Genomic DNA, 12,187 nt, shown 5'->3' with positions numbered 1-12,187 from the left:
AATGTAAAATAACGTTTTAAATAAATATATTAAAAATAAAGTGGCTGTAGTTTTCCCGAATTGAGACGACATAGGGACCTTAGAAGCATAGGTAATACTCCCAACTTAAAGGTTAAAATCGCGAGTGGCACAGCATTGTAATGGGTAGGGCATATCAGTTACCATCAGCTGAACGTCCTGCTCTTCTCGTCCCTTATTGTCATAAAAAAATAGGTGAAATTGTATTATCATTTTCAGATCCACAGTTTCGAGTTGGCATCAGATTTAACATTGCTGTACCTACAACGCGCGACTTCAAACGTTCGTGCGGGTGCCACACTCGAGACAGCGCTACAGCGGGCACCCTTGCTTCACATTCGCGCCGGTCGCCTGGCCTCTGCTATCGACAGGTACACACTTACTTTTACGTTGAGAAGTGGTAAGAATATCATTGCCATTATTTTATATCAATATTATTATTAGCTTCAACGTTTTACAAATTATTTTATATATATATATATATAATGGAAATGGTCTTTGTTTGAGGCTCAATCACGCCTAAACCACTGATCGTATCGACATGAAACTACCACCATTCAATGCGTTTTTTTTTTTTTTTCTATTTGTAATAGGAAGAATAAAATTTAATTTATTTCCTTTTAAAATTCGCCCAGCGAACGGGGCGGGAACGGCTAGTCTTATATATATATAAAATTCTCGTGTCCCGGTGTTTGTTACCAAACTCCTCCGAAACGGCTAAACCAAATTGTTTGAAAATTTGTGTATATCGGGTAGGTCTGAGAATCAGCCAACGTCTATTTTTCATATCCTTAAATGATAAGGTATCACCCACCCCTAAATAATTTTTTTTGACAATTTTTTTATTTTTATTTTATTATGATTCAGCATTAAAAATACACCTACAACTTAAATTTTCACCCGGCTTCGATCAACACCTATTTTTATATCGCGATTTTAATATTATTCTATTCCATCCACAGATACGCAATAGAGTTGCAAGATGGCAATTGAATATAATGATTATTGTAGTACGATAAATTTTATGTACAATTGGTCGGTCTGAGAATCGGTCGTCATCTATTTTTTATACCCCAAAAATTTTAATTATTGATTTTTCTATTACTTTATATGGCAATACAACGTTTGCTGCGTCAGCGGGTTTTATTATATATTTGTTAATTGATGATAAATCACACGTGGAGCGAATGAGTGAAGAAAGAATTACTTATCAAATATATAAGGCAAGTGTATGTGGGCAAGTCGGCCGCGGGAGACCTCGTAGAATATTCGTCGACCAAATCGGGGACGTTTTGAGAAAAGGAAAGGTCCGAAGCACCCGCAACCGGCAATTATGTATGAAAAGAGTAATGAATGTAGAGGAAGCGCGTGAGGATTGTAAGGATAGAAGCAAGTGGCATTCTATTGTCTCTGCCTACCCCGACGGAAACAAGGCGTGAGTGTGCTAATCAAAAATATGCAAACGTCAAATACTCAATGCCTTGCCAAATACAAATGACTGGTTAGTCGTGTTCTCGTAACTCGTCGTAACTCGTGTTCGAGTTAGACAAAAATAAAAATGCAAGAGTTATTGAGCTATTATAAAAATATATTAAATGACTTTAATTTTAAAAACATGAAGCAGAGTTTCCTATAACAGTATCAGCCGTTCACGAACACGACGCAAGGTCCATCGCCTCCCTCGACTATATTTTAGGGAAGGGAACGACCCACTCCGCGGCGTCGCCACAAGCAATGGCATTCAAGCGAGCATGACAATGCCTTTTTTTATGAAAATAAGGGACGAGACGAGCAGGACGTTCAGCTGATGGTAAATGATACGCCTTGCCCATTACAATGCAGTGCCGCTCAAGATTATTGAAAAACCCAAAAATTCTGAGTGGCACTGTCTCATTTGCTCAGTAATTTCACTAGCTACGGCACCCTTCAGACCGAAACATGTCTACACATTACTGTTCCCGGGCGATATAGGCGCCATTATGGTACCCATAATCTAGCCAGTATCCGGTGAAAAGGCGCCTGTCACAATAACTCAACCAAATAACAAACGATAATGTTTATCTACATAATATTATCTACAGGAAGTCAGTCGGGAAGACCATCATCCGACCGCGGAATTTTACCTATTTATTATATTTTACGTTAGCTAACATACGCTTTCAACAATTTCTTTTAAAGTTTGAGATATGACAGCCTAGCACATTTATTATTTAGTAATAAACCTATGGGTGTCCGGTAGGTACCGGGAGATGCTGACCGCAGTAGAGTCCACGTCCACACAGGCCTTGCGGCTCACGCTCGCCAGACAACTGGCTGAGGTGCTGATGAGAGGAGTCACTGGCCAAGTGAGTATCTGATCTAAACAATTGGTTATTTCTAAAGCGATAACCCTCTTTTTTATGGAATAGCAGGACAAACGAGCGTACGGATCACCAGGTGTTAAGTGATCACCGCCGCCCACATTCTCTTGCAACACCAGAGGAATCAGAAGAGCGTTGCCGGCCTTTAAAGAAGGTGTACGCGCTTTTTTTGAAGGTACCCATGTTGTATCGTCCCGGAAACACCGCACAAGGAAGCTCATTCCACAGCTTTGTAGCACGAGGAAGAAAGCTCCTTGAAAACCGCACTGTGGAGGACCGCCACACATCCAGATGGTGAGGATGATATCCTAACTTGTGGCGTGTCGTGCGAAGGTGGAATTCCGCGGCAGGAATGAGGTAATCTCTCTTCTGGGATTAATTATACAAATTAAAATTGTAACCAAATTTTATGAACGATACGGGACTCGAACCCGCCGCCTCTTACCAAGCGCTCTTACCACTGAGCCAACCGTTCGAGTGACACATGGTTCGTAAATCTTGGTATTTCTTGTTCAGCTCTCAGGTTGTGGCTGATTTATAAAATGTACAAGTGAGGGATATCACTTTAATGCTGAAGGCACACTTCTCCGCGTCGAATCGTCCGAATCTGCAAGGACCCCAGAAACCCTAGAAGTTGGATAACGTCATTAGATTCGGCGCGGTTTATGAGGGCGCAGTTTCACTAGCAGTGCGAGCGAGAGTTCCGATATGCAAATAAGTGTGAGCTAGAGATCTGATAAAAATTATTTATGACTCAGTTCGGACGTTTGTAATGGACCAACTATAGTCTTAATACAAAGCCTTAACTTTACCGTAATAACCCTAGATTGACAATTTCAAACCAAGGTAACAACTTCGGACCTGTTTTTTTCTCCGAAGTTGAACTTTCCGAAGCAACCGAATCCGGCGAGCATGCATGAAGAGTGTAATGCATGTTGAGTACGCCGACGGGAACAAGGCGTGAGTGTGTGTGTTTGTGTGTGAGTAACAACTTCACACTATTCGCATTGGTTTATGTATGTAGCTGTTATAACGATATAGATATAACAGCTACATACATAAACCATAAATATAGATGTTTAATCTATTAATGCAAATTAAACCACACCACCTTAACGCAAGCAACTTCAACTGGTAATAAAAAAAAAAAAAAAAAAATCATACATATCGTATTACTCTTAAGTTCTGGTCTAAGAATTGATTTAAGTTATTGTTACTATATCATATTATTGATGTCCTATGGTCCTTACTATGGGGCAACGCTGCCGATATTAATACAATATTTGTGCTGCAGAAGAGGGCTATTCGCGCTATTTATAACCTAGGTCCTAAAGAATCATTGAGAGCAAAATTCAAAGAAATTAACATCTTGACTGTTGCTTCTCAATATGTTCTTGATAATGTAATGTATGTTCATAGGCACATACGTGAATTTGCTAGAAACTGTCATAACCATAATGTCAACACGAGGAACAGACATAAACTGATGATGCCTTCTACTCGGCTAAGTCGAGTTAGTAAGTCTTTTGTGCGGCGTTGTATATGCTTTTACAACAAGATCCTAGAAAATGTTCAAAACAAAAGTATTACGTTATTCAAAAGAATTGTTAAAAAACGTTTGTGTGGTAAAGGTTACTTAATAACATAAATGACTTTTTTAATGATACCACAGATTGGGAATGGAGTGACCGCCCTCAGGATATTAAACAATATGTTTAATTGTACAATTTTTTAAACATATTTAACAAACTTTGTAAACATATTTATTCGATGAAAAAAAAGCCCGCAGAGTTTGTTGCGCCCATTCTTCTCAGGTCTGAGGCATTCATTTTGGAATGGGTGGTAGTTTTTTGACTTTCAATAAGTGATGTCACAACCTATTTTGAATAAAAATATTTCAATTTGAATTTGATGGCAGGTGTACAAGGCGCCAACGAAAGTGTCTCCACCAGTCCAGAGCGGTGGCACGCTGTCCCGACGCCGTGAGGAAAACGTGTCTGAAGGTCCCTGGAAACCCAGAAAGTACACGGCTCTTAACCAGGTATTCTTTGTTTAATTTAAAATCCAAATACGTCCTTCATAAAGTTGACAAGTAACTCTGCTTTATCTTGAGATTTTTCGCAACCATTTGTTGTTAGTTTAGCAAGTTGGAGAAATGATGGTGCTGCTTGTGGTGCCAGGTCGACCTGTTATTGTCAATAAATCATTATTTATTTTTATAATGATGATTTCCATGCCATCATAAGGAAAAGGACGTCATCCATCCTGGCAAGACTGCGTTCGAGCTCAAACAGTGTCCTGAATATGATAGCGGGAAAACTGGAATCGTTGCAGTATTGGACTGCAACGATTCGTTTAAGTTCTAACACACTGTCTCAAATAGTGATCAAAGTTATCCTATGTTTTAATTATGTATTAAGAATAAATTATATGGAATTATGTATTAAGTATAAATCTTAATATATATAAATCTCGTGTCACAATGTTTGTCCTCAATGGACTCCTAAACTAATGAACGGATTTTAATGGTGATTACTTCATGGAGTGCAGTTTGGTCCAACTTGAGAGATAGGATAGTTTTTATTTCGATTTGGGACCCATAAATATTTTTATTTTCAATATTTGTTTTGTATGGACATATTTTCTATGAGAGAATTTAGTGACGCACGGTTTGTCAGTTCCGCTGTGAAACAATTTCATTCTAACAATAGGGAGCATATTTACGAAATAATTTTTGATGTTTTGAAATATAAAACAGTTGTTTTTTTACTATCTACAGAACAACGTCTGTCGGGGCAGCTAGTTATATTATATTGAGCAAATTGTAGAAATTTTGATATACTAACATAGTTTTTTAAGCCTCTTACTAACAAAATATGGGCCTCTGTTGCCCCAATAAAGAAATTTATTATTATTATAAATAATCAGTATTTGTTAGATGCAATTACTATTTGTGACAGCAATAACGACTATCTTGTTCATGAAGCATCATTTGAATATGTGCGAAATTCAGTAATTTAATAGAAATATTTATATTTATTATTCAAAAGCGCTGACCGTAAGCCTAATTTACCAGTGGGAAGCTCCTTTGAACAAGATGCTGGCTAGATTATGGGTGCCACAACAGCGCCTATTTCTGCCGTGAAGCTGTGTATGCATTATTGTGTAGTGGTCTGAAGGGCGCCGTAGCTAGTGAAATTACTGGGGAAGTGAGACTTAACATCTTATGTCTCAAGGTGACGAGCGCAATTGTAGAGCCGCTCAGAATTTTTGTGTTTTTCAAGAATCCTTTCACTGCATTATAATGGGCAGGGCCTATCTATTACCATCAACTGAACGTCCCGTTCGACTCGTCCCTTATTTTCATACCAAAAAAAAAATAAAGTTTATTTTACTTTTGATAACATCCTGTATATTATACAGTTCGTGCCCCGCAACGAGTACGAGGAGGTGTTGTTGGTCCTGCTGGTGGGAGAGGCGATGGCCGTTCGTGACGCAGTCCTGTCACAGAGCGCGGAGTTCGAGACGGCTCGCGCCCACTCGTTACGGAACGCCGTCTCCATCGTGGACCTGCTGGCACTGGCTGCCGTACGCTGGGGTCAGCTGCCGCTGGTGCTGGAGGTACTTCTGTTCTCCTACTGTAAAAGGATGTGAGATCCATGTAATACCAATTGCACGTAATTCCAGAAAAACGTTCCAAACCACAATCATGTCGAAATTGAGTTAAGAATACAAAACTGGTCACGTGATTCATATTAACGGACTGACAAAAGGTGGCAGCCCTACTGTCACTGTTTATATGACATCATGGCTTAATAGCCCAACCCACATGTATGGAATACACTAATACATTAAACTTTATGCACGAATTCTTTAAAATGTGATGTTTGTGGCTTGGAACGTTTTTCAGGAACTACATCCAAACTTATCTACTTATATATATGTATAAATGTAACCTAAAACTGTAAAGTACTCTCTGTTTATTTGAGTGTCGTGGTCACAGTTTATAGGGAAGACACTGTATTTACTGTCTATTGTATTATCTTTATGTATGTATTGTGTTTGTCCCAATTGGTGAACCAAAAAAAAAAAATTAAATCACACCTAAAATTTAAATATCTGTATTTTACAGTTTTCACTATTAATTTATAATAATTCATTACTAAATAGTATTGAATTATTATATAAATATAGAATTCATAACAAGTAATATTCACTTGAACTGAGCGCTCTGGCTTATATAGGGCACGACCGTCTACCGTAATGATGCTACCAACTGTTAGTTGGCACTACTGTAGTGCCAACTAACTTACACGAATCAAATTAGCTAAAGATCTGAATGTAATATGCTATTATAGTTATTTCTAATTATATTGATAATTATACTAAATAGTATTTAATTATTAACTGTAGTTAAATGAATGTTGTTATTAATTGGGATATCTTATGACAGTTCATGACGTTGGTAGCCCTTGTTAACACATCAAGTTGATATATATACTATTTAATTTGTGTAATGCGATGTTTCTATTGTTGTAGTCTCTCGAACGCGCAATGAAGTTCTCGTTCGGGTGCGGTCACGTGTGGCGCGCGCGTGCGCTGGCGACGGCTGCGGCGGCTCGACCCACACACGCGCATCCGCAACACGCACACCACGCTGCGCATGCGCACAGGACCGCACGCGGTGAGCCAGTCACTGGTGATTGTGAGGCCGGGTATCAACCAAAGTGGAGAGGAGAGGACACGAGAGGGTAGACTAGCTTATGGATACCACAACGGTGCCTATGCCAGCCGTGAAGCAGTAATGTGTAAACATTACTGTGTTTCGGTGTGAAGGGCGCCGTAGCTTGTAATTACTGGGCTAATGAGACTTAACATCTTATGTCTCAAGGTGCGCAATTGTAGTGCCGCTCAGAATTTTTGTGCTCTTCTATAATCAGGCGTTGTACTGCATTGTAGTAAATTACAGTATTTACATAAATAAAAAGATACGCTGCGAAGCTGTCAGGTTATCCACCAAACCGGAGAGATGTGAGCCGTGCTTATAATAACCCTTTCGGGTGTGCGAAGTGCGGGAAGAAGTCAGCGGGGAAGCGCTACATGCATCTCCGCACCGCTTGATCGCTCGACGCGACACACAATTCTATAGACAAAGGAGACATCTCCTCTCCTCTCTTGTTGATTCATTTCCACCGAAGCGTAGCGGAGAGATGTGGAAATAACGAAATCTGTTTGGTTATCAAAATATATCTCCTCTCCGCTTTGGTGGATACCGGGCCTAATAGAAGTAGATTCAATAAGAAAAAAAAAATCTTTTTCTGACATTCATAAGTGTAATTTCTGTGACCTACATGAATAAGTGGAATGGGAGGCTTCTTTGACACAGGAAGCCGGCTAGATTATGGGTACCACAACGGTGTCTTTTTCTGCCGTGGAGCTTCACGGCAGAAAAGTAATGTGTAAACATTACTGTGTTTCGGTCCGAAGGGCGCCGTAGCAAGTGAATAGACTTAACATCTTATGTCTCAAGGTGCGCAATTATAGTGCCACTCAGAAGTTTTGGGCTTTCCAAGAATCCCGAGCGGCAAGAAACGACATTAAAGTTTATTCTTTAAATAAGCCAATCCTTATTAATTAATTTCGATTGTTTCAACTTTCAATTCCAATCTTTTCACATCATCACACAATTCGCTGACCTTGACAACACATTCATAAATGCTTTGACAGTCCTTGCGAGAGCGCGGTAAAATTTACATTCAAGGTAACTAGGAAGATATACGTAATAGTATTCGGAGCGGTTATAGCGGTGGTTGTTGCAGGCAGTAGTGCGTGCGGCGCGGGCGTGCGTGCGGTGTGTGTCGCGCGCCGGGCCGCTGCTCTGGAGCCGCGCGACGTGGCCCTGCGGCTGGTAGCGGCCGCCACGTGCCAGCGCTCCGCCTGGGTGAGATACACGACACACACATATACAGGTGTCCCAAAGTTATGGGACATGAAGGGAAAGTACCTTTAATATCAAAGATAGGCTATTTTACTGAAAGAAGACTGTATGTTATTTTTTAAAGTTAGTAATTCTGCATTCAAAGATTTTCAAAAAATTACTTGCCTCGTCTGGGAATCGAACCGACTGAAATGTAAAAAAAAACACCCCTACTCTTATGATGCCAATCGAAAGAATGGCCAAAAACTAATAACTCTTCTTAAGTAACATAGTATTTTAAAAGAAAGTAGTCAATTAAGTGGGTATTTTTTTGTAAATTAATTAATTAAATGCTCAAAATGTGGTCCCTCTTGTCTTACCAATCCAATCTTTCAATGAGTCCGCTGCCTGTTGATTTTCTTATCATTTTATGGTGAATACTCGATATGATTTGGCACAATTCTGTTTGCAACTCGCCCACGTTCTCGTTTCGCTTTTTGTATAGCATATCTTTCAGAAGAAATCTAAAGGTGTAAGGTCCGGGGATCTGGCCGGCCATCAAATCGGTCCATTCGTACCAATCCAAGTAGGAAAACATTAATTTTACGTTGTTCCTTTCTTTTAAAATACTATGTTACTTAAGAAGAGTTATTAGTTTTTGGCCATTCTTTCGATTGACATCATAAAAGTAGGGGTGTTTTTTTTACATTTCAGTCGGTTCGATTCCCAGACGAGGCAAGTAATTTTTAAAAAACCTTTGAATGCAGAAGTACTAACTTTTAAATATAACATAAAGTCTTTCAGTAAAATAGCCTATCTTTGATATTAAAGGTACTTTTTTTTCTTTGGAACATCGCACTTCAGCGGTTGCGCTGCCGCGTGCCTTGTTTACACATTTTCTTCTAGTTCGCATTCGAGAATCAATCGGTTCATCGGCGTGTGCTCATAACCATTTACCATTTTAACCATTTAGATTCAGCTCCATAAACCAATTGTACTCAAGTCTCGTTTAATTTATGAACCAAACATAAATTAATCTGTACGGCAACCATATCGCCATACATCGTGGTCCTTCGAGCCGGATATGAACCAGCGACCTATGGACCTTTTAGCTGTTATTTATACAGCCACGATCACTAATATAAGTACATACGTTATTAAGTCTCTGAAAAAGTGTAAACTCTATGGCCTAAAAAGCATTGTTTACCGTAATATAATGCCACTAGAAAGCAGTTTTTTGGTGCCACAGTCAACTCAATATATTAAGGTCAACTTAAGAAAAAAAATTGCCAAGGTATAAGGCTATTTGCTGGTATATTGGCTAGTATGTTGTGCAATTTCCACATATCCAGCGTTGGCTGTATCGGTAAACCTTTGCCATTCCTTGAAGTGAAAATTTGACCACTCACCAGAGATGGATATATTTTACTTCTGGTTTTTGTTCGTTTAATTTTTGTTTAGAAAAAATATTGTATGCAACGTTGTATAACTAGGTCTCGTGGCGTCATTTATTGTTCGCCTGCGGCTCAGATCGCAACCCACGCCAGTCATGTTTTTGACACTTCTCATACAACTGTGGCATAAAATACTATTTACAACACACTTGTTAAAAAAATCCATTAGAGGAATCCTGTTATGTTGTGTTATGATTAAGAAAGTCATTTATGTCACAGTAACTTGTACCACACAAACGTTTTTTAACAATTCATTTGTGTTTCTTAATATATATTTTGATTTGAACATTTTATGGGATCTTGTTGTAAAAGCATATACATCGCCCCACAAAAACTTACTAACTCGACTGGGCCGAGTAGTAGGCATTATAAGTTTATGATTTGATGCTAAAAAGAAACAGTGTTGCAGTGATATCCATGTGTTTCGTAGATAGAGGAGAGTATAGAGTTCGCGGAAGAAGCGCTAGAGATCGAAAAAGAGAACGAGGGGTTTCTTTTGGCGAGGTGTTACCTACACTGCGGCATCGGATATCAGATGAAAGCACAGGTAAGCTATTCGCTATAATTAAGTTTGTCATTGAATTATCTTTAATAATTTGTATTTTTTATTTTCATTTGATTGATAATGTAAATTGTGATCTAATTCAAATGTAAATCTGAATAGGAAATATTTTTTTATCGCTAAGCTCTGTTACGATTAAGAATTAAAGGTCATATATTTCCACAATGATTACAATTTAATGCCAAATTTAGTAATTTATATTCAGAAAATTTATTCCGTTAAAATTCTTTTTCAATGGAATTAAATTACCGCCACTGTTGCGTGAAGGAATGGCGATATAAGAGTAAAAAAGGACGCAAGAAAATCTACTAGTATTATTTATTGCGTTCTTTAAAAAAAAAAACAATTTAATATTTTTAACGTCGTAAGCTTAAAACCGTTATTACCCCAACTAATGATAATCCAAATAACAAGGACAAAACGAAAAGAAGAACTATCTACATCTCCACAAACTGTGTTTGTAATGTTACCCACATTCAAAGAAACAACAGATTCCATCCTCATCAACGAACAACAGAACGAAATGCGTTTGATTCGCAAAAAGTTCGGTCTAGTTCTATAACAAACTTCTTGTCAAACAAGAAACAAGAGCAACAAACAATCGGCGAACGAAGCCAAAAACAAAATAAACTTGAGTGCACTGAATATATAATATTATAACTTAAAAACTAAATGTATTTGAAATACATAAATACCTGAAATACCTCAACGAACCTACTCAGGTTAGGTCTATGTTTGAACCAATATCAACGCGACTCAAGTGAATTGAAGGAATCTATGTAATCCGAGTTGTGAGGGAAATGACTTAATAATAACAAATTGCATTGTGATTATTTATTTTTATTTGTTTTTTCTCTTTGTTATTAGTCGTATATGTTTTCAGAAAACAAATTGTCGAAAAGAGAAGGAGTCCGCGAATGCGACTGCGTTATCTCACTTGTTGGAGGCGGTGAGACTAGATGACAACGATCATCTCGCTTTTTACCATCTCGCGTTGCAGCACATGTACATGGGGATGTTGAACGAGGCCATGGTAGGTATTTATTGGTATGGTACATGGTATATTACCTACATTTTGTGTTAAGGTTTGGTGTCAATTTATAATATCATTCATTTGTGCAGTTTTAATTGGATTGATGCCTTAGTGTAGTAGCAACATGTGCATCAGGAAAGTCATGCCCCTCACCAATATGTGTGACCAGAGCGAGTGCAGTGCGCTCAACGCTTAAATAATGTCTCCTATGGCGCAGCTGGGAGGACATGAACATGACAAAGTTTAGAAGAGCCACTCATTGTCATATTCATAGAAGCGGTCGGCCTGATGGAGAGCGTAGTCCCTGACTCATGGAAGTCAGCTCTTGTCCACCATATCCAAAAAAAAGGAGATAGTTCGGATCCGGCAAACTACAGGCCTATTGCTATTACCTCCCTGCTCTCCAAAATCATGGAGAGCATAATTACTCTTGCTCTTGGTATACCTAGAAGGTCACCAGTTGATCAACGACCGACAGTACCTGCGGCTTTCGCCATGGTCGGTCGGCAGTCTAACACATAGGTGGGCGGCAACTATTGACAGCAAGGGGGAAGTCCTGGCAGTTCGTCTGGATATAGCGAAGGCCTTTGATTGTGTATGGCACAAGGCGCTCCTCTCAAAACTTCCATCATTTGGGCTTCCCAAAAGCTTATGCAAGTGGAGCTCCAGATTCCTTACTGGGCGCAGCATACAAGTCGTCGATGGTTATTGCTCGAACCCGAAGCCCGTGAACGCTGGAGTGCCCCAAGGCTGTGTGCTATCTCCCACGCTGTGTCTTCTGTATATCAATGATATGTTGGACACCTCCAACTTACATTGCTATGCAGGCGACAGCACTGGTGA

At 39.1% G+C, this 12,187-nt stretch overlaps 1 protein-coding gene across 1 annotated transcript in view; it reads left to right on the top strand.

The window, feature by feature from the left end:
- The window catches only part of LOC126974506 (tetratricopeptide repeat protein 7B), a 39,938-nt gene that overhangs the window by 7,710 nt on the left and 20,041 nt on the right, over positions 1-12,187 (top strand). The window contains exons 4-11 of the mRNA XM_050822022.1: positions 238-389; positions 2,258-2,363; positions 4,297-4,419; positions 5,802-5,999; positions 6,918-7,062; positions 8,198-8,319; positions 10,180-10,296; positions 11,195-11,344. Coding sequence (XP_050677979.1) covers positions 238-389; positions 2,258-2,363; positions 4,297-4,419; positions 5,802-5,999; positions 6,918-7,062; positions 8,198-8,319; positions 10,180-10,296; positions 11,195-11,344 — 1,113 coding nt within the window. The remainder of the gene's footprint in view (positions 1-237; positions 390-2,257; positions 2,364-4,296; positions 4,420-5,801; positions 6,000-6,917; positions 7,063-8,197; positions 8,320-10,179; positions 10,297-11,194; positions 11,345-12,187) is intronic.

The sequence above is a fragment of the Leptidea sinapis genome, chromosome 32, assembly GCF_905404315.1.
Source record: "Leptidea sinapis chromosome 32, ilLepSina1.1, whole genome shotgun sequence".
Classification (NCBI taxonomy): Eukaryota; Metazoa; Arthropoda; class Insecta; order Lepidoptera; family Pieridae; genus Leptidea; species Leptidea sinapis.
The sequence above is the reverse complement of the archived record's forward strand: the minus strand, read 5'-3'. Positions and strand labels throughout refer to the sequence as shown.